General features: G+C 40.8%; 1 protein-coding gene across 5 annotated transcripts; it reads left to right on the top strand.

Annotated features, from left to right (window-relative positions):
• The first annotated feature begins 1 nt into the window (after nt 1).
• Nucleotides 2–26,579, top strand: SWT1 (SWT1 RNA endoribonuclease homolog). 5 transcript variants are annotated; one of them, XM_015636018.3, is made up of 19 exons: nt 2–115; nt 932–1,006; nt 3,088–3,146; nt 3,836–4,574; nt 5,517–5,588; nt 5,728–5,784; nt 6,379–6,508; nt 6,632–6,733; nt 8,236–8,424; nt 8,756–8,849; nt 10,028–10,164; nt 11,222–11,370; nt 12,631–12,769; nt 13,592–13,737; nt 14,867–15,075; nt 15,997–16,125; nt 23,460–23,526; nt 24,209–24,273; nt 25,556–26,579. In XM_015636018.3, exons 2-19 carry the CDS (start codon nt 941–943, stop codon nt 25,659–25,661), a joined length of 2,655 nt encoding a protein of 884 aa, XP_015491504.1. In that variant the 5' UTR covers nt 2–115; nt 932–940; the 3' UTR covers nt 25,662–26,579. The 5 variants fall into 5 exon arrangements, 4 of the variants coding, with proteins under 4 accessions (XP_015491504.1, XP_018863173.1, XP_015491503.1 ...); XM_019007628.2 differs by having other exon boundaries at nt 17–140; nt 14,867–15,033; XM_015636017.3 differs by having other exon boundaries at nt 17–140.
• The last annotated feature ends 183 nt before the right edge of the window (nt 26,580–26,762 follow it).

Genomic DNA, 26,762 nt, shown 5'->3' with positions numbered 1-26,762 from the left:
CCGCTCAGGGCTCGGGGTGGCCGCTGTGGGCACGGCCCGAGCGGGCCGACTGGCCCCGACAGCCCGACTGGCCCCGACAGCCGATACGGGGCCTGTTGGGGAGCGGCCGAGCGGGGTGAGGCGGGGCCGCACGGCGTCCTGTGAGTAGGGAGGAAGCGGGGGGAAGCTGTGCTGGCAGTGCCCCGGCTGCCTTGCGGGTCCTCGCGCTCTCCCCTCGGAGGGAGTGAGGCAGGCGGCTGCTGCCCCTCAGCCCCCTGTGGAGAGACTCCTTCAGAGCCCGGTGCTGCCTGCGCTTCAGGGCGAAGCCGCTCCCGGGCGCCCCTGCTCGGATCTGGGGGCTCCGGGTGAAGCTGTCCACAGCTCCCCTGAACTTCCTTGTTGGTGTGCGCTTATTTGTGTGGAGGGGCTGGTGCGGGATGTCACTATAATTCCTCCATCCGCGGGAGGGGCCGAAGGTGACAGTCACACAGTCAGGACTGCCTTAGAGAGTCACAGCTTCAGCTGGGCTGGAAAAACCCTCCAAGCCCAACGAGTACAAGCTGTGCCCGATCTGCACCGCGTCACCTGCCCAGAGCAGTGAGTGCCGCTTCTAGCCCTTCCTGGGACATCTCCAGGGATGGGATTCCAACACCTCCCTGGGCTGCCCCTTCCAATGTCCAACGGTCTTAAAAATTGGTTATACGACTCAGTGTTAAAGGATACTAGTTTCTATTGGTTTGCTGGTACAAAATAGGTGTCTCTGGGGAGGTGTAATCGCTGTCCTTTCTGCTCTGGCGGTCCCTCAGATGTGAATAATTAACCTTGTTGAGATCTGCTGTGGCTCTGTAATGAGAAAAGAAGACTACTATATTTTTGTCTATGCAGTTTTATCTCATCTGGACTTAAAAGCTTGAAACAAGTAATAAAGACAACAGCCTTTTTCTCTTTGTAGGATTCGAAGATGTCTAAAAAGAAGCTGAAGAAAATAGCTGGAAAGGAAGTCTCTTTGGATGGCCAGGATGACAAAGTAGGAGCAAAAATATTATTACTTTTATTATCTTAATTAAAACTCCTACATTCAAGAGAACATGAATTGTTTAGCTGCCTTGTTGTAGAAGGTTTAAGCCAATTTAAAGACCAGGGTCATAAAGAACAGCAGGAGGGTTGAGTTGGGCAGATAAATGTTTTCCTTCAGAGGCTGTAAGTAGCGTGGGTATCAGAAAATAAGAGACTTATTTATTTTAGTGTATCTTTCTGTTTGAGGGAAGTTTGGTTTAATACTGGTACTGAAACCAGTGCTGTTTTCTTGGACTGTTCTGTATCTTGGATCATATATCCTAATTTTCTGATTAACCACAAGTTGTACTTCACAGCATTTTGGTGAGTGACTCTCAAATATTTCCTTTTAGGGACTGAGACATAAATTAATGACAAAAATTCTCAACATATTCTAGTTCATACTTGTGAGTCAGCTATCACTGAATCACGTGTGAAATGCAGGTGCTACAGGAGTTGTCATCTTTCTGGTCATACCTGTAGCTTCCTATTATTTTTTTATTGTTTATGTTCACTTCTGACAAGTTATTTACTCTCAGAAGTGCAATACATTGTTGATAAATCAGTAGTTTAATAAATCCATGCTTAAATTTGCTAGATTTTTTCCCATGGGATTTTTCAAGGAATATGTATAAAGTGAGAAAGCTTTTATCAGTCTTCTCAAATTTTTTTTGCAAGTGTTAATAAATAAGCATGCTTATGGCCTTATAAACTGAATTATTCATGTTAGAAGCTTTTTGATCATAGGAAAAATGTTGTTCAAAGTCAAACGTTTGTAACTTGTTTCTTTCCCTGAATTCCTTACTACTATTCAATTTGTCTTTTAAAATTAACTTATCCTAAGGTGCATTATTGTTTTGGGTTTTTTTTACTTCTGTAATACAAAGGATAAACACTTGGCTTAAAACTTCATACTGTAATTTATTGCCATTGCTAATGCCTCACCAGTTTGAAGAATACAGCTTTAACAGCAAAGAGATAAGAAAATCTGTAATAGGAGCAAGTGTCCTGCAGTGTGATCTCAACATGGGTGGGAGGTGCCTTATTCCTCAAACTGATAGTGCTGGGAGGAGAGGAGCAGTAAGAAAATTTGCATATGATGATTAAATTAAGTGAAAACTTTTGAGAAAAGGAGGAGATAGGTTCAAAAGAAATATTAAAAATGTTATGAAAATTCATGGTTATTGGGGAATAGGCCTTGAAGAGAGAAATTAATAACTGAGCAGCTGAAAAAGGGTTTGTTGTTATCACCAGAAGTTGTCCCAGCAGCATCATGAGCTCCACTTACCCCAAGGGAGCTCCTTCACTGCTTTCCAGCTGGTTGAGACAGCAGGGGGGTGCATATGACTTCGGGGAGAACCTTTGGAATTGTCTGGCATTCTGTTTTTCCTGTTGCATTGCTGGTACTGGCCCTGCAGCTCCAGAACCAACCATGGTCCGAAGTTCTCAGAACTGCCTTAATTTAGGACTCCTCTGGTTTCTGCAGGCCTTTGATTTTTGCCTTAAGTGCTCTCTAGTGTGGAAGTAAACCAGCTAAGGCCTCTCTAGGTAGGAAAAATCACTGCAGCAGTGACCCAATGGCCTCACTGAGTCAGCATGCCTGTTACTGAAGGAGTGAATTATTTCTGAAAGGTTGAACTGTCTGGACCTTTCTTATCAAAAATAATCTATGTGTTGCCATTCTCTGTTGTAACTTCCTACACCCTGCTGTGGTTTTCCTACAGTTCTATAACCCAGAGGTGTATAAAAGGTACTTGTGGGACTCACGGTTTTGCCTGAGTGCCTGTGAACTGATCATGGTAGGAATGTTACTATGTCAGATCTGTAGTTGTCATTGTTGATTCATTTTGTAAGCATTAAAGTGTTCAATAATTAAATCATAAAGTGCTGCTACACCCTTTTCACCCTTATCTTTGCATATACATCCTTGGCAGCCTTTGATGGTGTTTCTCTAAGCAGCCAAACCACCCAGTTGTGACATTGTCTTATGAAGGGTATTTTTTTTAACTCCAGTTTCCTCTGTAAGCCCCTAAATTATTTTTTTTTGTTCAGAGCTCTGAAGACACAAGACCTTACAAGCACACTGTGAAAGGAGAAACAGAACTTAAGAGGTAAATTCTCAATCTGTCATTAAATAGAGTTAGTTAAAAATATAACATTCACAGACCATTTAAAGCTGAACTGAAGAGTTTTTTCAACATGTTCACCAAATAAAATATGGTGTTTTAACCAGTCTTTCTTAGGATATTTTAAACCTAGTGTATGGTAAATATAATTACTGAGTATTTTATCTGCCCTTATAATAAAGTTTCCTAATAATTTTTCATATAATTAATAATTTCTGTAGAATGTTACTATATTCCCTTCTTTTTTTCCTTTTCCAAGTTCCCCGATCAGTGCAGAATAAACAGTTTGAAAGCTGTGTGTGTTTTGGCACTGTGTGACCAAGCTGACCTTTTAGGTGACATACCCCTTTTATCACTGAACTGCTGTTAAAACTTACCTGTGTGATAAGAAGAAATTTGACTATGTAGGGTGTCTCTCAAATCAACAGTGTATGCAGAAAAAGCTTTTTCTCCATTTTCTTAAAGCTAAAATGGCTGTATGATGGAGAAAGGTAAATCCAAAATATGCTGTATCAAAATATTTTGATGGACTACTGTTGCTTCAAGTTCATATTTAAGAATATGGTGCTCAGAAACATTTAGCTCTGTCTCAGTTAAATTGTAGTTGCCTTTTTTGTTGCTCTTTTCTGTTAACTCAGCTAAATTACATTACTTTCTTCATAATATTTCTGTAGCTCCAAACCAGAGAAAGATGGGCAAGAGAAGAAGCGACACCGAAGTTCTCGTGCTTTTCATGATGCAGATGGAAAATCCCAGGAAAAATCTCCAAAGAGAAGCAACACCCTGGATGGTTCTTCAATTCAAACTGGAAAGCAGAAGAAAATAGTGATACAGTTTAAAGCCAAAGAAATCAAACATGGCAAAACCGCCTGCACTCCTGATGTGGTGACTGCCAGCAAGGAAGGAAGTCGCGTTGGTGGAATAGAAGGAAAAAAGCTCTGGCACAGCTTTGAACTTCAGAGGGACAAGGTGCTGAAGAAAAAGAGAGAGAAAGCTGAACTCTCTAACAAACTCAAGCTAAAAGCCGAGCAAGCTATGATAGAAAAGTTTAAGTCCTCTGTGTACGAGGTAACACATAAAAAGGCAGAGGGCTCAAAAAAACGGAGTGAAGATGTCAAAATTCCCAAAAAGCCACCTGACAGCTGTGCAGGAACTAGGCATGATGATAGGCCTGCCAATAAGGATCCAAGTGTATTATCTACCTTCTGGGAAGAAGAGGAGGAAGAAGGACATAAGGACTTTGCTGTGAAAAAGAGGCACGTGAGTAAACACAGATCATCACACTCCTCATCTGAAACTCTGCCACGATGGGACTCTCGGAAGCATAAAAAACATGGGACTGGTTCTCCTGAAGCTCGTAAGCACTCAGGAACTAAAGGAGACTTGGAAGCCACAGCATTGTGTTTTAAGCAGGTAATGAGAACCCCGTTCTTTGTATTATGTAGATGCTTCAGGATGGTTTCTTAATGGCAGATGGATTTATATGAACAGACTGTCTTATAGAATCAAGCCAGGTTTCATAGCTGACTAGGTGGATTTTTCTGATCCCAATGTAAACCTTGTTTCCATGTTCCTCAGCTAAATGTTAAACAGACCAGAAAAATAAAGGTCTCATATGTTGGGAGCATCTGCACAGATATAAATCCCGCCAATTTTTTGTTTTGAGCTAATATGGTTATTTCATTTTTTGAATTAATAAACTGAACCAATGAAAACTTGCTGCCAGACATAGCACTGCTAGCAGAGTGATGCCACTAGAGCTTGGGGTGGATGTGGGACTGAACTAGTATTTGTGAACTTCCCTTTTGTCTGTGATGGGTTTGTTTCTAAGCTCAGGTTGAGGTGCAGAGCCAAACGCGAGCTGGATCTTGAGCATCGGGGTGGGGTTTTTTTCTGTTCTGGTGTAAATGCCCAGCAACTTTGGAGATTCCAGTTTGTGTTACAGTAGTGTGAGCATTTTTTGTGTATGGTAAGAGTTATTACATACAAAGCTGGGGAGTCATTGAGGTTGAAACACCAACCCCCTTGCTCAAGCAGGGTCAGCCAGAGCTGGTTGCCTCGTTGCCCAGGATAAAGGATAGAGAGTCCACAACCTCTCTGGGCAGCCTGGTCAAGCACCTTCAGTGTGAAGAAAGGTGGGGGTTAATGTTCAGATGGAATTTGCTGTGTAATCCACTGTTAGTTATTTAAAAGAAAGCCAGGCATCTAAGCCCTATTGAAATGATACTGATGGATGCTGGATGCTAAGTGGATGCTAAGAACTGTAGTTTGTTCCCTGTTCACTCGGGAATCCCCAGTGTTCTCTAAAAAGCTTTCTAAGACATGTGTCATTCTTCTTTTCCTGTTTGTTTCTAGAACGTTAAGGTCCCTTGCACATCTGACTCCTGCCAGGGAAGTGAGGTCACAAAGCCTGTGCCTGTCCCAAAGGTGAGTGAGGGACGTTTTTAACCCTGTAGGGCTATATTCCAGAACTCCTGACATGGGTATCCCTTGTACCTCAGTATTCCTTAATATTTTGTGATATTGGTAGAGTGTATATTTGTGGTGTTTTTAATTCTCCCTACAGAGCTCTGAAGACTTTCCACCCCTTCAAGACAATCAGAGCACAGAAACAGACCAAGAGGTTGGTAATGCTTTCATTTAATAGTTCTGAGTTGTCTTAAAGACCAAGAGCACTAAGGTTGTCTAACTGGAAATTCCATGACCTTTCCTAGTATTTGGCATTGCTGGCTCATCTACACTCAAATGTGGAGCATTTATTTAAAAAACTAAGCAAACTTGCTGAAGTGCTGCTAATCAGGAACTTTCTGAGCTAAAGAGTGTCTTTCTGTTACCATGTGCAACAAAAGGGCCTTCATAGTTGCTCACATGCTTCAGCTATCTCATTTTTCATCCTCTAACTTTTTAGTTGGAAGACAGACATATTTTTTAAGAAGTGCTTGTTAGGAAACTTGCAGTTTGTGTAGCAAAAAAAATATAGCAAAGTTTTTGAGTACCATGTAGAAAGGTCATAAATCTTTCTAGTCCATATTTTAGATATCTTTAGTGGAGCATATGGAGAAGTTTTCATGGATTTACATTTCCTGTACTGACTTAAAATTTTTCAGACATCATTTTGAGACAATTTTAACAGTTTTAGTGCAAAAGTATTTTTCTGGCTAATAATTATGAAGTGATTACTTTCAATGGATTGCACACATGCATTTTCTCACTGTAGATGCAGATAGTTGAAGACCTGCATGTTGCTCGTGTGGAGAAGAGGATGGCCCTTTCTGTAGTACAGACCTGTGGAGAACTTACAAGCATGGAGATAGATCTTCCAGAACAGGATTTAAATATTTCTGCTGGTATGATTGGATCTGCTTTGCTTTCTACTTGCAACAAGTAATTACAGTTATTAATGGTCTGAGTAGGGAGCACACAACTGATTATTTCCGCTGTTTTCTCTTTTTTCTCTTCTTTTCCCCTAGGGTCTTCTAGTTCTGGTCTGAACATCCTAGTGGTGATTGACACAAATATAATGATTAGTCACCTTGAGTTTGTGAAATCCCTGAAATCTGAGGATATACTAGGTATGTAAATATGTTCTGATGAGCAAGACATTGTAAGAAAAACATATGCTGTAAGAGCTTCAGGCAACCTGAAGGAAACTAAGCCCTGGGCTCCTTAAAAAGGCACTAGGCTGCATGCAGAGGTGGAAGGCACACGCTTGAGAGCCTGGTTCTGTGAACCCAAACAAGCTGCACCTTAGGGAAACTTCAGCTGTGGAACCAGAACCTACTGTGCTTATAACCCATGTACCTGCAGAGAATCATGGCAGATATTCCCAACAATATGCTTGAATTCTTAGTGGTAAATAAGTCTTAACCCTTTCTAAGAACATAATCTAATCATTTACCCCTTACTAGTGATAACTGATTCCTAATCTCCTTTTAGCATTTATTTTTCTAGAAATATAGTCCAAAAAGTGTTGAGCAGTCATGCAGTGCTTTGTTTCTGTCTTGGTAAAGGTGGCAGAACTGAGCAATTTCTCAGGAACTGAGAATGCAGACCCTGGTGCTAATATCTGCCTCTAATATGCTGGGAAACTCTTGGTTATTTAATGTTTGCAGGATTAGTTTCATGCATGTCAGTTCTTGGTAGGTATATCTGGAATCTGTGAGAATGCTTAGGGCGCTTTGATGCTTTCAGCTAATTAATACACTTACTCCAGCCACTTGGAAAATACCTTTCCTTAGGGCCTGAGTGATTTTCAGGAGTGTGTCAGACTGTATTTCTTCTCCCAGATTAGGAATGGTGTTGTCTTATGTACACTGAGATGCCTTTTTAGAATACTGCAACTCCCAGTTTCTAATTCTGCACCAGACCCACTATGTTGAGAAGGCTGCTGATACCCAGCCTATTTATTAAGAAGTAGATGGTTATTAATGAATTTTTTTAAAATTCTGTTCTTAAAATGTGAATGAGAAAGAAAATGGTTGAAATATTTGTCATGGGAGGACCAACAGAACAGTCGTTAAACTTCTGATTTACTCTGTATTTCATATAAAAGCTTAAACGTTCAGCCCATACTTACCTACAAACAAAACCATGGTCCAATATCCACACTTCCTGTTCCTGGTTTAGGAGTGCTGATTGGCAATGAACACAAGCCCTTGCTGCTTTTTTTTGCTGCTTGTTTTGGCACAGTGACTGCTGTGGTCACTCAGGTGTGTGCAGCTGCTGTTTCACCTTGCTGCAGCATCTTAGAGTGGGTGTGTGGCAAGATAATTGCTGCAAATGTGTCATAATATTGTCAAAGTATTCTGCTGATTAAAATTGTGTCTCCCTTCTGTTTGTCTAGTATAGTCACTTTTCTATGTAATCAGTGGAGTCCCAGATCGAGGTTAGATTAGAAAGAGGGAAGTCAGCTCTTTTTTGAATGGTAGATTCTCTTGAGCAAGGATTATGAAGACTATTGGCAAAAAGGTGTGAACTTGCATAACTATGATGCTTGAATTGAAGGTTCTCTGTAGTAGTTTGTGTCACTCCTGCAAATACCTTTGTTTATTGGTGGTGGTTTTTTTCCTTCCAGGAGTTGATAGACTTGCATTAATAATTCCTTGGGTCGTCCTGCAAGAGCTGGACAACTTGAAGAAGGGGAGAATGTTGCAGCATGTTCGGGACAAAGCTATCCCTGCAGTGCAGTTCATCTACAAGTGTCTCAAGAGCCAGGATTCCAAACTGTGGGGGCAATCCATGCAGCTGGCTTCTCAAAAAATGTGTAATACATGTGCAATCCATTTGTGCTGGGTACTTCATCCTTGCACTTCACCTAGTGGCAACCTTAGAATTCTGAATTTGATGGAGGTTTCTTCACTCTGCTGTTTGCTAATTAAAATGAGCTAATTTTTTACAGCAGCCTTCAGAGTGTATCCAAAGTTGTGGCATGTGAATGTCTTCACTATTGTTTTACCAGTTTCTCACTTTCACGTTACACTTGCATCTTTGTGTGGGGAGTGTTAAATATACAAAGAGCATCATGAGTGCACTGAGGTGTTTGAGAGGCTGAGTTGTGCCCACATCCCTCAGCTGTGTCTGCACTGCCTTTGCAGATGGGCTGAGTGATGAGAACAATGATGACCGTGTCCTGCAGTGCTGCCTGCAGTACCAGAAGCTCTTCCCACAAGCTCTTGTTGTCCTCTGCACGTGAGTTCCTTGGTGCTTTTAGCTCTCCTGCTACACTGCTTTCAAATCAGGGCTTAAAGAAATAGTTTCTGAAGTAAGCTCTTGGAAGGGCAATCACCCTCTTAAAAGCTAGAGTAGAAGGATATAATAAACTACAATTGGAGATTGAATCACCTTCCTGAGATTGAGGCCTGAAATAGAATTCAGCTTACTCAATATTCAATTCTAAAACTTGTTAAAGCATAGGTTTCTCAGATTTTATTCTGGTTTCTCATAAAAAATATTACTGAATTTGCAAAATAGAAAAGAATATGTAAATTAAAGGTTGAGATCCAGTTAGAGACTACCCCTGTTCTCAGCCAGGTGAGCAGAAGCAAACAAGGGGTTAATCTTAGAAAGAAGGAAGGTGGGGACAGATTTGCTGCTGTTCCTGTTTGTGAGGATAACAGCTGACCTCTGGGTATAGATTCTGAATTTGATACGAGCAGGTGAAGCCAGCTTGACGGATTAATACTCCTTGGCTCTACTTGCTCTGGTCTTGACTAGAGCCAGTTCCTGCACAGTTCAGTGAGTGGGGTTAAAACTCTGGGCACCATTTGGGTTGTTCAAGTTGACACGGGTGGCTGCTGAAAATGCTGTTTCAGTCATTGTATGCATAGGATAGTGATGGTGATTCTAGGTTTCACTGATCAAAAAGCAGGAGTTGAGTTCAGAACTGCTTTTCATCCAAAAATCCCTTTATTCTCTACCAATATAAGCAGTGAAAATTTTTGAGAAAGTACTGGGATACAATTTTGTCCTGGATTTTTAAAGTAGTTCTGCTGGACCAGAACCTCAGAGTGGCATCTGGGATAATGATTTGGCCAGCAGAATAGTTAAAAAAGGATCTCAACAAAGAGAATTAACAGTAGCCATCAAATAAGATAGTACTGTCTTAGAATTATTGCCTGGTTTGCTTTCTGAGATCATAGCAACTAAGCATCACTGCTATAGTAATTATAGCTATTGTTTTCTTAAACCTGGACCCTGAAACACTTTTCATTATGTTTCTTAATTTTACTTAATTTTCTGGTTTAATTTCTGATTGCGTGAGAAAGAGAACTTTGTCTATAAAATGAAGTTCACAAAATAAGTTTTCCAAATACAGGTTTTTTCAATGTGCTACTTTTATTCCTTCTTTGACAACAATTCTTTTCTAGGGATGATAAAAATTTGTGTAATAAAGCCATTGTGAGTGAGGTCAAGGCATTCTGCAAAGCTGATCTAGTCACTGCTCTGCAGAATGTGAATGCACATAGGCCCCAGAACTCTGAGGAGCTGCAGCAGCCAAAGCAGGGTGAGTCTGTGGAATATGCTGGTGAATGTGTGAAAACCAGTGGGGTAGAGGAAGAACAGTTGCTATTATACCTTCGGTTTTCCTATGCTCTGAATCCTTAGGAATGTTTTTTGTTAGAGGAAGGTTTTTTCAAGGGTTTTCTGAAATTTTGAGACATTAATTAAACCATCTGTCTCAGAGTTCTAAGAAATTTAAATGTGATATATTTTTATTTTATAATAAAAACACCACATTAATTTCCTGTGTTAGGGTAATTTAAAAGGTGACCTGAACTTTCTGGGACTGAAGGATGTCGCTAAACGACACAAAATGATGCACACAAACACCTCTCAGTGTCAGAACAGGAAAGAGGAAATTTTATTCTCTGACTCCAGTATTTATAGATTCTCGACAATGACCAGGGTTTGGATAATTAAGTTACCACTTTCCCAAACACACCAGTCATGTGAAACGCCCATCAAAAGACATTTCTTAGAAGGAATGTCATAAACAACTTATGTTTATGTTACTTTCATGGGAAAGTAACTAAAACTATGAAAACATTATCAGAAGGCTTTAAGTTTCAGGGCAACATCTCACCCTTTCTCCTTTAAAAAAGAAAAAGAAAATAAACAATATTCTAAACAATCAAAAAGGAAAATAAACAATGTTCTAAACAATCAGATGGCTCTAGTTTCAGGATGATAGAAAGAGGTTTTTCAATTTTTCCAAAGATACAGGTACAGCTTGTGGAGCTCAGAAGTGATCCTCTTGTGCTTGCTGATAACCCTGTTGGCTGTATATGATCTAAATTATTTAAGGAGAAAAGAAATGTGAAGTAAGGTCACTAACGAGTAATACTCCAGGGAAATTAACCTTCTTGGTTAGTAGCTCTTAATGAAAAATACAGTAAAAGTGGGTATAACTAGAAATTCTTGAAACTTAATTAGGTCTAGCACATCTGCTTTATAAACTAAAGTACAGTCTGTCCTTATTTATGGGGACTAATTCTTTATGTACCATCAACATGAGTTTTTGAGTATAAACCCAGTTTCAATAAATGCCTTTGGTGTCATAGGTTTGACAGATACAGAATTTGGGAGGAGAAGAGGAAATGCTGCGCAATTCCCAAATGTGCTTCCAGACCTTGAAAGGAACTTAGGAGAAGCTTTGTCTTGTATTTTGGAGACTGAAATGAAACTTGCCTTTGGAAACCTGTGGATGGAGGTAGTTTCTTAGATCATCTTGCTTGATATTTTGATTATTGAGAGGTTTGAACGTCCTTGGTATTTTATTGCTATTAATACCTGTGCCAAGCCAAACCCAAGTCATCCCAGGTCCCTGATATCATTGACAGGAAACAGCTCAGTGTTTGCTTTTTTTATTTCATTTTATAGCAAGATTATTCTGTTTGACCACTAGTGTGCAACATGTGCAGTAGTTAGTTAGAATTTTAATGACACAGTAATGGGTGGTGGTTTATCAGTGTGAAGTTTCAGAATTCTTATTATTAGTGGCATTAAAATTCTATTTCAGCTTTTCTAGTCAAGTAAATCCCTGCAGTGTAAATACATCATGCAAGAAATCATTTTGTCACGTTCTGTACAATATTGGAGCATTTCTTGCAGGCATTTCTTCCCCACCAGAACAGATGTGGATAAAACTGTTCACAGCTAAACTGATTCCAGTGCAGATATAGAATGTGACAAGAGAAGTAATGAGAGTCTCTAAACACGCTTTCAAAAGTCTTGTTTGCAGAAGATAAATACCCATGTACAAGACACTTTCAAATCATCCATGTTTTACTTCAGATTCCATTTTGTAGCTGGTGGGGGTTGTTAAGAGTTTAAATTTATTGTAGATAAGCGTCTGTGGCTTTAAAAATTCCCAAAAATCATGGGGTGACTGTTGTTTCCCATGCTGCCCTGATTAGCTGCTAAGCTTTTAATCACTTCTCTGTTCACTTAGTTAATTTCTTTTAGCATCTCTTCAAACAGTAGTTTCACTTGATAGTAGTGAATTCTCAATTTTTTTTATAATACATGTGTTTTATTTCATGTATAAATAGTCACAGAGTTTATTTTTACTTTGTAACAGTACTGGAAAATCAAAGGCATATTTACTGTTTCCCTTTTTGTTCTTGTTACTGTTGGCCTTTGTGCACAAGTAACTCATTAGATCAGTTTTGAGATAAATCAAAGTATTAAGAGTTTTTGAGGAATGGGGAACCAGAGATCATAAGACTGATTGATTATGCATTGCTTCTGAATAAGCATCACTGTTTACCCATAGTGCTGCTGTATCAAATCTTTATTAATAGATAAACTTGTTTAAATCTGGACATGGTCTTATTTCTGATGAATCACTGAAATTCTCCTTCAGCAGTCACAAATCATCACATTCTTGAAGAACAGAGCGGTTGTGGAATGTATAGGAATATGTTGAAATGAAAACTGGCCTTTGAACTTATAACGTACTCTTTTCCAGGTCCTGTATCTGAAGCCACCATGGACCTTGGCAAACCTGCTGAACTGTTACAAAAAACACTGGATAGCTGTTTTTGGTTATGTGGTGCCAAGGAGTTTACTTTCAACCATTGAATATCTTTCTAAACATCTTTATGCAGGTAACAGTCCCTGAGAACATTAATTGTAAACTTGTGAAAAGCCTCCCTGTTCTGGTTTGAGTTATAGAATTAACTGGGTGTATTAATGGTCACGAAAAGTTCTGAGTTATTTTTAAAAAACAAATAATCCTTTTCCCTCCTTTGGTCCCATGTTACATGTGACCAAATTATCTGCATTTGTCAAAAAAATTATGGAGTAGCAAAGGATATTTAATGTGGTATGTGAGGGCAGGGAGGTTTGTTTTAAAAAGAAGCCAACCAAATAAAAAGCCTCACAAACCTTTTATTTGTTTAAAGATGTCTTTGAGCATTTGATTTTGACAGATAGACCTGGTGAACTCCCCCAGAGGGTGGTGGGCACTGCCCAGGCTCCCCAGGGAATGGACACGGCCCCAAGGCTGCCAGAGCTCCAGGAGTGTTTGGACAATGCTCCCAGGGGTGCACAGGGTGGGATTGTTGGGGTGTCTGTGTAGGGCCAGGGGTTGGACTCAATGATCCTGGTGGGTCTCTTCCCAGTCAGGATAGCCTGTCATTTCTTGGTTCTACCTTTTTGGGATATTGCTGTTCTGCAGAATTATTTTAGATATGCCAGTTGATCCTTGTGCAAGATCCCAGGATAAATTTGGAAGACTTGGTTAAGCAGTGAGCAATCTCATGCGTGTTTCTCTGAGATTGTTGTACCTGATGCTTCTGAACCATTTTCCTTGGCTTTACATGTGCTTCTGTTAATCTAGATATTTGTGTATTAAATTTGCCTGCCAAGACTGTTAAAGCCTAACTTTTTTTCTTTTTTCCTCTCTTACATTAATGTCTAAACACCAGATAAGCCATTTGACTCCTCAACAGTGTGTATCCTGCTCCAGGAGTCCAAAAACCTGCTCCATGCTTTCAGCTGCAGGTCAGACTACAATGGTGTCCTGCCCCAGGCTTATGCTGAAGTGACAAAACTGTGTGAGACCCTTGGGGAGGTAAGGACGGCTTTGGTGTTTGTCCACCTCACCCCATCCTGGAGTTGTTCTGCGTTCCAAACCTGGCTTAGATTTCTTAATTATTCCCATCATTTCCACTGATTACTCCAGGAAATGTTGCTGGAGTGTTTTCTAAAGGAAGAGACTCTGACTTTAATTTTCATGCAGTGAATATCTGCTGATACATTTTTTCCCTAATATAAACGTGTTAGTATTGGAAGGGTGACTGAAAGCCATTATTTTCTCTTAGTTTGCTATTACATTTGTATCTGATGTGCCTTAGAGATTAAACTTGCTGTTTTTCCTTCTGACATGGGTCCCATACTGCTGTTCTTAAGTGTGTTATTTCAGCTTTCGTCATCTTTGTAGCTGAAGAAGGGACTCCTTTGTATCCCTTGTGGTTTGTGATGGTTACTGGGGGTTGTCCTGACACCTTTTTGTGTTCTCAGAAGTTGGTCTTCATTCCCAGCTCTTAGTTGCTGTGGAGGAATTTCCAACTGTCTTGCTTTATGGTTACTGTCAGTTCCATATGTAATGGCATAAAAACTGGAGTCATGAGCATGGATAAAATATTTGGATTTATGGGAAAGAAGATAGGTCAGAACAGCTGTAAAGTGTTCTTGGTGTCCTTGGAAAAGGCTGAAGGGGAAAGAAAGAAGGTCAAGAGTCACTTGTGCTGGGACCTCTGTACAATGCAGTCAGCCCTGAACCTGAGGTTCTGCTGTCATGAGAATCAGGCTGTGTCTGAAAACTTGTCAGGAAGGAAATTCCTCCCTGTTAGGGTGGTGAGGCTCTGGCACAGGGTGCCTGGAGTAGCTGTGACTGCCCCTGGATCCCTGGAAGTGTCCAAGGCCAGGTTGGATGCTTGGAGCAAGCTGGGATGGTGGAAGGTGTCCCTGCCTGTGCAAGGGGATGGCAATGGATGGGCTTTAAGGTCCCTCCCAACCCAAACCATCGAGAGAGGCTTTGGATGCAGAGACTGTAACCAAGGTGACTCAAAGAGTTCAGCCTTGATTTCTTGAGCATTGCTTTAAAAAAAAAAAAAAATCTGTAGAAATATGTAGATTCTGGTTTTATGAAGTTGGGAACCAAATACATTGATTATTTGTTTGCTGAACTGTTTTATAAGGTGAGGGCAGACAGTGAGCAGGATTTATCAGAAGACATCATGGTTCTTTCAGAAAATGCTGCATGTGAAAGAATGGAAGCCACGATGCCCAGTCTGCAAAGCACTGAGGAAAAAGAGCTACATCCCAGCTTTCATGTGGCTCAGGAAAACAGGCACCAGGAAATCTGGTCAGTCCTGGAAGGTGTTTGGAACACCATGAACCTGTACAGGTACAGCTTGCTAAAGGGGCTCAGAACTAATACATAACCTTAGATAACTTTCAAAGAAGCGCACTTTAGAAACCGATTTTTTACCCTGTAATTAATCTAAATTGACCCCTTCCAAAAAAAAAAAAAAAGAAAAAATCAAAAAAAATATCACACAACCAGTCACACAAGAGTTGGGAGCATTCAAATTGTTATGTCAGTCTGCTGCTCTTTTTCTGTGCAGCAGCTGAAATGAGTTGCCCTGGAAAATAAAGTTAAAAACCCCACAAGTGTGAGACATCCATGAAAATCTTGTATTTTTCCATAAAATAGCATCTAAGATCTTAATATTCTTGTGGTTATTTTCTTTCCAAACCTAGTGGAAATCTACTGGCTTATGCAAAATTCTATATCCTATTTTAAAACTTGAAAATCAATTTAAAATAGTAAACATTTTGTTTTTAAGCAAAATTCTTCCCTTTCTGAAATGAAGAATCTAATGAATTTCCTTTCTCATGTAAACTGAGAATTGCAGGAAATTACCTTCTCTTCCGTCTAGATGTTTTATCATTGCTTTTATTTTGGTTATTTTTGAAAAATCTGCTGGAAACTCACTGCAATGCCATATCTTTTGATAAAATCCAAATAGGTACTGTGTTTTCTTTTTGTTGTCTTAGTCTGGAATCTTTTCCAAGGAGGGGCTCTGAGTCAACCAAGCACAAAGAAACTCCTTTTCTGATGGTCTGTAAGGACTCAGCTAATCATCAGTGATAACTCCATTTCTGCATTGCCATTTATTCTGAGACTGTTTTAGATAGTGTGATTTATATTTGACCTTTTTGCTTTAATAGACAAAATACAAGCACAAAATAGCCACTGTGTTTCTCTGAATTCTGAGCTTTTTTATTAAATGTTTTTCTGTCTCTTCTTTATTTTGAATTTCAGTATTGAGCTATTCCAGAAGCTGGACCCCAGTGCAGTGACAATGGCTTCCAAGGCCTCATTTGAGGAGGCTTTTTTTGGCCTGCAGAAGCTGTTGGCAGCAGTGAAGGACATCCGTGAGGGCATTGGCAGGTAAGCACTGCAGCTGGGTGCAAAAGGTGTGACAAGCACCTGAAGTCACAAAAATCTGAAATATTTCAGCACCAAATCACTCTTTATTTTGTGTGCTTGGTGACAGGATTTGCGAGGCTGCCTTGCATCATTGGTAACAAAATATCATGAAAGAGTTGCAGACTTGGAGATCTCTTGTAGGGAATTGCCTTCTGTGTCTGGGATTTGTTTTCCACCATTTGACCACCAAGTCACCTCTAATGAGGTGTAAGTGGAGCTATTAATGATGATGATTATTACATCAGTTCTGATGGCAGGAACTTTGAATAATTCAGGGCATCTGTGTTTCAAATGTGAGGCCCGATCAGATGGGGGCAAAGTTCCAATAGAGTGAAGGATATAAAGTTTTGGGGCTTTGCTATTCCCAGTTCAGGTGTTCTCCGTGACAGCCGTAACAACAACAATCAGCTGCATTCTCTCTTTAGGCAGGATAATATTCCCTCTGTCCTCATAGAATCACAGAATCCCAGAATGGTTCGAGTTGCGAGGGATATTAAAGCCTGTCCTGTGCCACCCCTGCCATGGGCAGGGACACCTTCCACTATCCCAGCTTCCTCCAAGCCCTGTCCAATCTGGCTTTAGATACTTCCAGGGATCCAGTGTCACCCTGAAAACTAAACCTTCTGATCTTGTTTTCATAGTTTTAGTTACTTTCCCAGGAAAGTAACTGTAAACATAAATGTTTACACATTGCTTCTAAGAAACGTCTTTGGACGTTTCACATGACCAGTGTGATTGGGAAGGTGGTAATTTAGTCATCCAAACCCTGGTCATTGTCAAGAATCTATAAATACTGGAGTCAGAACATAAAGTTACTTCTTTTACTCTGATACTATTGAGATGTGTCCATGTGAATCATTCTGTGTCCTTTAGCGACAATCCAGGGGCAGCCACAGCTGCTCTGGGCACCTTGTGCCAGAGCCTTCCCACCCTCACAGGGAACAATTCTTTCTCAGTATCCCTCCTAACCCTGCCCTCTGGCACGGGGAGCCCCATGCCTCTGCCCTTTCTTTTACAGCTCAAAAACTTGAAAGTTTCAGGAAGAATAAGGAATCTCCTGTATGGTCTTGGCTTAGTCCTTTTTTCATGGCAGTGAAATACAGATCCATTCAAAGAATTACAGTTTCTTTCAAATATAAATAATCAAAATATTATAAAATTAGAAGCAGACAAATATGGGTAGAAGTGTGAGGTGGAGCATCTGTGTGCCGCTGGATTCAATTTATTGCTGGTGGGTTTTTTACCCTCTAAGGAAATGGTTTCAATAAAGCAGGTTACTGCTAAACTTTGCTCTCTTCATTCCAGTGCTGAAGTTTTTGCAACAGATCCTGTGGTATCACTTTATAGATGTGGTGGATGAGATTAAATGGGACTATGGAATATTCAGGATGGTTATTTTTGTGTTGCAGAGATGTTTCATCGAAAACTGTTGGTTTTCTTTGTATGGGAGAGCTCTGTAAAAGTAAAAACTGAAATACACAGGCTGATTGTTGGAATGGAGTCGTTTTCCTGGACACTTTGGAAATTCCTGCTCTTTTCAGCAGGTGGCATCGTGGCGCAAGAAATGAGGAGGATTTGCATCCAGCATTTGTTGCATTTGCCTTGAGTGGAGGGATTTAAGATAGTTTGAGAGTTCTGAGGAGCTTTTCCAAAGAGCCAGGAGCTAGGTTAATGTCTCATTGCAGTTTTATGAATATTACAGATTATTAAAGCAAAAATTCAGAAGTTTTCATAGAATCAGAATGGCTGGGGAAGGAATGGCTGGAAGGAAGCTTAAAGTTCATCTTGTTCCACCCCCTGCCATAGACAGAACCATCTCACTTCAATTTTGCTGTAAAACTGACCTTGCAGTGTATTTTTTTTTTCTTGATTTTTGAAAAAAATGCCTCTCAGTGACTTAATCTAATGGCATGATTGCAGGAAAGGAGGCACTGGATTAAAAATAGTGAGAAAGTTTTGTCTTGAATATTTGGATGTAACACAGCTTTTAGTGATAAAATACAGCTGATTCTGTGGTACCTTCTGGTCCCTGCTGTCCAGAAGAGAGAAAATACCTTGTGAAAGTTTGGAAGCTTTACCAGTAGATTATATAAAAAGTTCAACTGCATTGAAAGTTTAGATTTTCAGATTGTTAAAAACAATTTGAAAAACATGATGATGCTTTTTGAGATAAATGTAATGATACCCTTAATTATAAAAAAGAATACTACACCAGTGGCAGTACCCCAGCTATTCAGGCCTGATGGCCAGAACATGTTAATGACAAATACAGATACAGAAAAGGAAAAAAAAAAAAAAGCTGTTTCATTGAAGATGTGTCAGTAACGGCTTTTGGCACATTACCCTGTTCTGGTAACTTCTGTCACACCATGCAGATTTTTTATTCTATCTTGGCTTCTTCCTCTAACAGCCTTGGTAGCAGAGTGGTGTTTGTATTGCACAATTCTGCATGCCAGCAATGATAGCCTTCAGCTCTGAAATTAAGAATAATCAGTACGGTTAGCATATTCTAACTATATTCCATTACTATTGGTAAAGAGCAAAGGGTATGAAACCTCTGAAATTTAAGCATCCAGTAAAACTGTGAAACCATTACATTATTTTAAATAATTTTGGATTGAAAATTTGTAAGTGTTCTTACTGCTGGTTTGTATTTGTATTTGGGTTGGGTATTATTTGGAACCAGTTAATTGGGGTACCGTACTTAAGGTCTCTTACGTTAATCCTTTAATGGTTGCCCTCAGCTGAATAGAACTTGTGATTCCAAGCTTTTATATGCAGCCCTAGGGAACTGGACATTGTCTTAGTTTCCTGCCAAGTTTCTTTTAGTTAAAAAATCCTTGTTCATAGAGAAGAAAGAAAATTCAGTCTTTGGTGAATTGATACAGTTATTTCAAGCTGGATTTTTTCTTTTCATCTGTTGGCTAAAAGAGAATTTTTTTGTTCATATGCCAACTTAAAAATCACTCACAGCTTACAGCATATACACTTAGATACAGGCCTCCTAAATATTTATGCTAATATGCTGTCACCTGTAAAAATATTGGTCTCTTACTGAACTGCACAACAAGCCTGAATTCTGCTCTACTAATGTTTTATCTTAATGGAATTTCTCTCACACTCCCAATAGTTTGGAAAAATGTGGTTTAGTCAAGGGTTCCCTAAACATTTGTAAATTAAAAGTGTAGTTTCTTAAGATTTCAGTAGTGCAGGAGAGTGTTACTATATCAGAACTGATCACTGAATTTTAATGATTAAAAAAACATTCTGCAATTTTACTAGTTTTAGTACATAATTCCACAGATGTAGAGAAACTGTTTCCTCTTTATTTTTGCAGGTGGTCAGTGGAGAAATTGAGGTTTCTTTTCCTTGGTGTCTCAGTAGAAAATTGTCTTCATTCCCTTAGGCTTCTGTGGCAGTTAATAATTTCTGCCATAAAATCCCAGTAAAGGCTCTAGATGAAGAGTTCTGCCTTCAGTCATGCTCTGCACACAGTCTCTTTCTGGAAGTAAAATTGAGATTAGCTCACTCTTCAAAAAGTGTCAGACATTCAAATCACTATTTGTTTGATTGTTATGGTTTTATGCATTTAGGTGAAACCTGAAACTGAACTTACCTGCAGCCTTCTCTGTTGCCAGGCCCAAATTAAAATGTTCTGTTGTGCCCATTTTAATGACAGCTGTAAGGAATGAAGCTCAAATAGAGCTGGAAGTGGGCAGTGCTCCCCAAGGGGCAGGGCAGAGGTGGTGCTGTGCAGCTGCTCACGCCGTGGTGCCTTTAAAGCAGTTTGAAAAGCAGAAAGGTTTCAAACACGGGGTTGTAAAAGCCATGGTGCTTTGAGCTTGTAGAGAGAGGGGTGCCAGCAGGGGCTGACAGCTGAGACATTTCTGCAGTGACAGAAAGCACGAGCTTGGCTTTGGTGAATTTCCCAGCTGGCTGCTGTGGAAGCAAGCCCCGTGTTGGTGGCTGTAACCCCAGTGCAGCCCCTCCGTGCAGCACGGTAAGGAATTGGTAATGGGCCACAGGGAACTTTGGGGTTTCCATTTCCCATCTCCTTTGCTTCCTTAATACTCAGGCAATGAGGTTAAAAGGGGCTGTTAATGGGTGAGGCTGCCTTTTCTCCCATCAGATCCCAGCCTTTTAGATGGAGCTCTGGATTTGTTAATGTTCTGTGCCAGCCCTGCCAGTCTGAGCTGTGACAGAGGGACAGCTGAGTGGGACAGACCCTGGGGGCAGAGCTTCCTCTGGGTGGGACAGGGGATTGCACACAGTCCCACCAGACCTCCCCTGTCCCTGCCCTCATGGGGTCTTGCAGCAGCTGGAAGGCTGGCCTGCTTTCACTGCCACTTGGGTTGTGGGTTGGCTTTTTCACTTTTACTTGATAAGTTAATTTCTGGTGCTTTCCAAGTAGGCTTTGCTTTCTCCCAGATCTTCTCTGTGCACAAGTAAGGAACCACATTTTGAGTTATTTCCTATCCATTTCTATTTATTATTGTATCTTACACCTTGTATTTGTCATCAGACGAGTGACAGGCCAGAAGATAAAGAAACATTGGGAGTGGTTTGGGAAGCACTTGAGATAAAATTACCAAGTCTGACTGTCTCCTCCCTTCTGCCCCCAAGACGGCATTTAACCTGCAATTGGTGGCACGTATCCATAGTAATTTCTTGTGTCTTTTTGTGACATTCTCTTCTTTACATCACATGCTCAATATTTTCAGAAAACTCTGTAGAACCACACTGGAGTTCTTAGGTTGAAGCTGAAGTACAGAAAGGGGCGGGGGTGTAGTGTGGTTCTGCAAGGTTGTGCTGATGGAAAGGCCAAATGATTGCATGGATTTCTACCTTCTGTTTTTGAAGCAGTGTGGAGAGAGGAACAGCAGCAGTGGTCAGTGTTGTAGTGGTCACAATACTGAGGTTCACATGGCTGTTTAGAACAGTTTGATGTAAAAGCCCTTTGCTTCATGGATTACTGGTTTAGAGGAAGTTCTCTAGACACAGTTCTGTAGTTGAGGCAGACTTTTTATCACAGAGAAGCTTCCATGGAAATGATGGCAACTTGATTCAATGAAGTAATAGTGGCAGAGTCAATGGTCATACAGATAGATCCAGATTTCCCAGTGTATGCCTTCCCTTAAAATGTCCATTTTCCATAGCATATGGTGGTGGCTACAGGTGATGAAAGCACAGTAGGGAGCAGTGGTGCTGAAAAATCATTGCTGTGCAGACAGGAACGTGTCCGTTTTGTACAGAAGAATATATCCTCAGACTAGAGCTGGTATTGCAGCCCCTATTTAGCTGCAGATAGCACCAGACTGTTTCATACCTGTTGGGAATCTGTGGGGTAAGTTATGTTGCAGGCTCTTCCCTGAGCAGCTTCCCTGAGCTCTGTGTGGAGTAAGGGCTGTACTCTCAAAACAACAAATCTTTTTTATTTGGAGCTGCTGTAAAACTTGGAGCCAAATGTCAGACTTCTCATTCCACAATACAAACCCAGAAACCATTGTCATTGTCCAAGCAAAGGCCATAAAATGAGGTACAGGATTGAACATTAAGTTACTTGGATAATTAATTACACAATTTATTTTTTTTTTCCCTAAAGAATTGGAGACACAGTGAGTTTGTCCATCCACCTGGATAGTGTGTTCCCACCATCCTTCCTCTGGAGAGCTACCATGGCCAGGTTTTCTACTGGCAGCTCCATCACTTATCCATGTGTATTTGGCACAACAGGAAGAACAGGGATGGACAGATTTTGCCCCAGAATTTTGTGATGGCCCTGGGGTGAGGTTATTCATAACCTTAGCTTTTATGTTGTGTCCACTTGTGCATCCAGGCAGTAGTCAGACAGGTTCTGCCTGGACTGGAAGGGAATGACTCCATGAGGAATCAGCCTCTCCCAGGCTTGGGATGCTCTGCTCCCGCTGCTGCAGGTTCTGGGTGTGATAGGCAGGGCTGGATAGCCTGGAGCTGCTGCATGGGAATGGGAGCTGCTGTGCAGTTCCAGCTGCCAGGATTCCTAGGATTTCCATGGAGGGTTACTGGCAGCTTCTCTCTGCCAGGGTTTTCCGCTACCAAGGCCAATTGCGACAGAGGTGCCCAGGGAAGGCTCTGAGGTGTTTTTAGGCAGAGCAGCCAGTTGGTTCCCTTCCTGACTTGTAGTTGGCAGGTTTAAGGCAAACATTTTGAGTACTGCTACTTAAGAAGGGGTGGAAGAATGCATGACTAATTTTTGGTGATAATTCCTATGAAAAATGATGTGAAAAAGCAGTGGACACTCCAGTTACAATAAATCCTGTGCTGTGTCATGGTCTTCCAGCCTGCTTCAAACACAGGGTCTTTTAACTGGGATTTTTAAACTTACTCTGTTGCTTTCCTGCTTTTTTCCATTCCTAATTAATTCATTTATAAATGAAGCTTACAGCTTGTAAAGAGGAGGGAAAGGAGAATTTGGGCACTTTCCCATGGGAAAGTAAATAGAGGTTTCCCCAAAAGTTTTTTTTCTTTTTCCAAGTCCAGTCATTATCTTAATCGTGATTTAACTACGTAAGAATTAAAAATCGGGTTTTTTTCAGTATTTCTTAATATTTAGAAGGTGTTACTTGTGTTTTAATGTTGTTTTTAAGGTACATTTTGCAGCATTTAGGTGGGTTCTGTTTTTCTGGTGAATGTAAATGAGGTTACACTGGGGTGGAACTGAATTGTATCTGCCTAAATAGATGAGGATAATTAATTTTCTTAAAAACAAACTTCTTTATTGGATCATGTTCAGTGCCTTGGGAAAAGGGTGTCCATCAAGATGCTTCATTAAAGCCACTTCTCTTCAGCTGCCACATCCCATTGGCCCTTGGCAGTGTTGGGTGAGAATTGGTGATTATTAGAAGCAGCAAAAATGGCAAGTGAATTGCAGCATTTGGGCTGCACATGGGAATGTGGAGGGAATGAGTTAAAGCTGGGGTGGGAATGTTGTGCATCCTTTGCTGTGGTTCTGTGTGAGCTCATGGGCCTCGCTGGTGGGCACTAAAGGGCTTTCAGTTAGTGTTGGGTTTCCTCCCTCCTCATACAGAAATGGCTCACAGAAACATGGAAGGAATTTTTAATTAGAAAAAGCCACCAGAAAAGTCTTCACAGAAATAATAAGCTCTTCTGTTAGAGTAGTGGAAGGGAAAGTTCATAATTTCCTTTTTGTTCAAGTAATTTTTTTTTCCCCTTGAAAATTGCTGACCTGTTTTTTAATTCTTTCATAGATTCCTTTTGTGCTTGCTTTAAAGCATCCCCAAATTTTTACTTTTCAGAATTTTGACCCCAACCAGCAGTTTCCAAGATATTTGGACCCTCTATAGCTTTCTCAGACAACATGAGGTATGACATTTTCTTTGGTGTTTGATCACTTCACTTACAGCTTTTATTTCAAGTAGCTCTGAGGTCACATCTCATCACTGTATTTCCACTGAGAACTTTGATTCTTTGTTCTTGTTTGTTAATTGTTGAACATAAAGATAGATTTTGGTTGGATTTCAACAGGTATTTGAGTTGCTTGTGTGGTTTGCTGAGTGCTCACTTGGTGTGAATGACTTACTGTTGAGAGTAACAAGCTTTGAAGTTAATGTTTTTAATAGAATATTTCTGTTTAATATGTTACATATTTCAGTCTTGCAGTGCTCTGCTGTACAGGGAAATATGTTTGGGGTTTGGGCCTTCACATACAGTTTTGGAATTGATGCAAGTCAGAGCTTATTTCATTTGACATACACGCACATATGTCTATATATGTATATATAAATAAAGCTATAGGGTAACATTAAGAGGGGAGGAAGAATTATTGAAGGTCTTTTAGATTTGTGCAGAACTGGTTAGAAAATGGAGCTGAAATTTGTAATATTAAATTTTATTACAAGATGCAGGATGACTTTCTAACATACTGTCTCAGCTTGAGAGCTTGTTAGGAAATACATGAGCTGTATCTGCTATTCCTACTATGTAATTGTAGTAGTCATGTCATACCTGATAAATGACTGTATTAAATCTTTCTTCTTTGTTTTAGATCAGTAACAGTCTGAAATTCACTGCTGAGGAGCTATATGCGTGTGTTTCACAGAAGCTGTACAGGTGAGCCAGTTACTGACCCCATTATGGGTTAAGGCAGCTGTTTCAGCTGTATTTACCAGGATACCATGAGAGGAATAAAATGGGTCAATAAAAATCCCACTTTGTAGGAACAGTGTAGAGGAAATAAATGGGGGATCTTTAAAATTCCCTTTTTAATTTTAATTCCCAATTAACACAGAGCAGGAGAGAACAAAAATTAAATTGGAGATGAGGCATCAGTGCCTACATGGTTACTTTCAGCTGCTGGAGGTGAGGTGTTGAGCCCTCTTTCCTCTGCCAATGGTTTCTGGCTCATTTCTTTATGAATTTGTCAGTGAAGGTTTGTGAATCCAGGCTCTGGGAGGTTTCTAAAATTCCATCATGGATTTTTAATAATTCTGAGCTGGCTAATAAAGGCCAGATAATTTTTTTTTGCTGTTGTGTGGATATGAATGTGCTGTCACTGGCCAGGGTCAGCTGAGTGAAAGGCTGGAGGGTAAATTACTCTAAGTAGCTTCCTTTTGCCTGGATTCATGCTAGGTCCCTGAATCTTCTCTGAAATTCAGTGTGCAGAGTGCAAGATCAGGGGACAAAGTTTTCAGGGAGAGATCAAAGATCAGGAAGAGAGACATTCAATATTTGTATCAGTAATAAAAACCATAAAAATAAAAAAGAGTTTAAAGGCTTTGCTCCCACAAGTTGATTGCTCTAGAGCTGTATTGATACAGGCAGAAAGAAAACAGTGCGTGGAAATCTATGCTCAGCAGAGTAAAATAAGTGCTTTGGAGACTGCCCTGGCAGCCCTCAGGCTGTGCTTGGGGAACTCAGTGATTGGGGTTTTCTCCCTTTTTTGAGGAACAGCTTTTAAATGGTCTTTTGAGAAAGAATCTTTTGGAAACCTAACTTAGGGTGTGTTTATATGTGATCAGGTTGAGATTACTTTTTTGAAAGTGTCTCAGTCATAAGGGGGCGTACCCAGATCCTTATTTTGAGTGTGAGTACAGGATATATCAGTGTATGAGGGATGGTTTGAACTGAACCTTCCAGAAACCCAAATCTCTCCAGGAAGTGGATGTCAGTGACCTCTCTTGCCAGTCGTTCCATTTTACCTGCCCTAGAAGGGAACACGACCACTGTGGGTTGGCTGTTGTAAGCTTATGTGAAATCCTCATATTTAGCAGCTGTAGTGCAAAAGTCACTGCTGCTGCTTGAGTTTGATGGAAACGTCCTTGAAAATTTAAGGAGTATTTGTAAAGATTCCTGTTCTGTTGTGTCTTGCTAACCTTTCTCTCCTGTCTCCCAGGGAGAGGTTGGAAGTGGGCTGCTGCCAGCTGGCACAGCTGGAACAGACAGTGGAGCAGTGCCAAGCATCCGTTCAAAGGGAGGCCGAGAGCCGGGGCTGGCTCTGACCCGGGCTCAGCCGCCTGAGCTCCGCCTCCTCAGGGGGAGGAGAGAGAAGTGCTGGAGGAGCCAAAAACGTGCCGGCTTTTCTTCCTCGACGGTGCTGGTTTGGGTTGAAGAGAAAACACAGTTCTACGTGGACATTAAATGTCGGGATTTCTGCTGAGAATTCTATTCACTACTAGAATGTTTCGTCTTGAGTGAGGGTTCCTATCTGCTGGATAGGCATGGATAACCAGGGTGGGGAGCAGGGCTGGTTTGGGATGCAGCAGCTGTGCTATGCTGCTCTGAGCATTCAGTGTTCCTGTGAGGAGCTGAGCTGTTAACGGTTGTATTGGAGAAAGGAATCTGTTTTGTCACCCAGGGAGTCAGAGGGCAGGAAGTAGCTGAGTGCAAGGCCAGGAATGAAGGACTGACCCGCAGAGCCAGCCTGTGTGTCTTGTGCAGTGATGGTTTAAGAGAGAATGTAGAATGGGCAGAGGAGCAGATTGATGCTCGTTTTTGCATAAAGACAAAACACACCCCCCACCTTCATGCAGGTATTTGTCACAGACCCCTTTTCAGAGGAAAAGGGTGTTTCTCCTTTGTTTAAGCCGGAATTTTATTTTCATACAGTGGAAACCTGGTGGTAGTGCTCTTGGGGAAACTCCTTATCCTGTTCTTGCCACATCCTCCTAGAAGGTGGGCCTGGTCTCCAGGTGACATCCCTCTCTGGCTGTACTCTTGGTTGCTTTAAGTCCATCTAACTTCCCAAAAGCCATTTTCTAAGGCCTTTAATCCTACCTCTTCTTGTATGTATGTGTACAGAGATTAGCTGTCTGGCAAAGTTATGAAGTCTATTTTGATATTAACTTTTGGATGTATTTGTAAATTCTTGCTTGTAAAAAATGTAATTTATTGGTACAGTAAACAGTGCTTAATTCTGAGTGGCTGTGTGCTGGCTCTGCCCAGTCCCTGTGTATGCAAGTGCAGTGCAGTCCTGCCGAGGCCCCTGTGCCAGGGACGGGGGTGGAATTCCTGTGAAGCACAGTGGCTGTGCAGGTCTGTTTCCATGGGGGTTCTCCAGCCCCAGGAGTGGGGTGAGGACATTGGCTCAAAGGTGCTGACTG

Source organism: Parus major, chromosome 8, assembly GCF_001522545.3.
Source record: "Parus major isolate Abel chromosome 8, Parus_major1.1, whole genome shotgun sequence".
NCBI classification, from domain to species: domain Eukaryota; kingdom Metazoa; phylum Chordata; class Aves; order Passeriformes; family Paridae; genus Parus; species Parus major.
Note: the sequence above shows the minus strand (reverse complement) of the source record. Positions and strands in the feature narration are given on the sequence as shown.

Bases quoted from the DNA above. Each gene is read 5' to 3' on its own strand.
- SWT1 (XM_015636018.3), top strand. From the start codon at position 941: ATGTCTAAAAAGAAGCTGAAGAAAATAGCTGGAAAGGAAGTCTCTTTG. The intron at 1,007-3,087 runs GTAGGAGCAAAA...TTTTTTGTTCAG, and splicing joins TGGATGGCCAGGATGACAAA to AGCTCTGAAGACACAAGACC. The intron at 8,425-8,755 runs GTAATACATGTG...CTGCCTTTGCAG, and splicing joins GCTGGCTTCTCAAAAAATGT to ATGGGCTGAGTGATGAGAAC.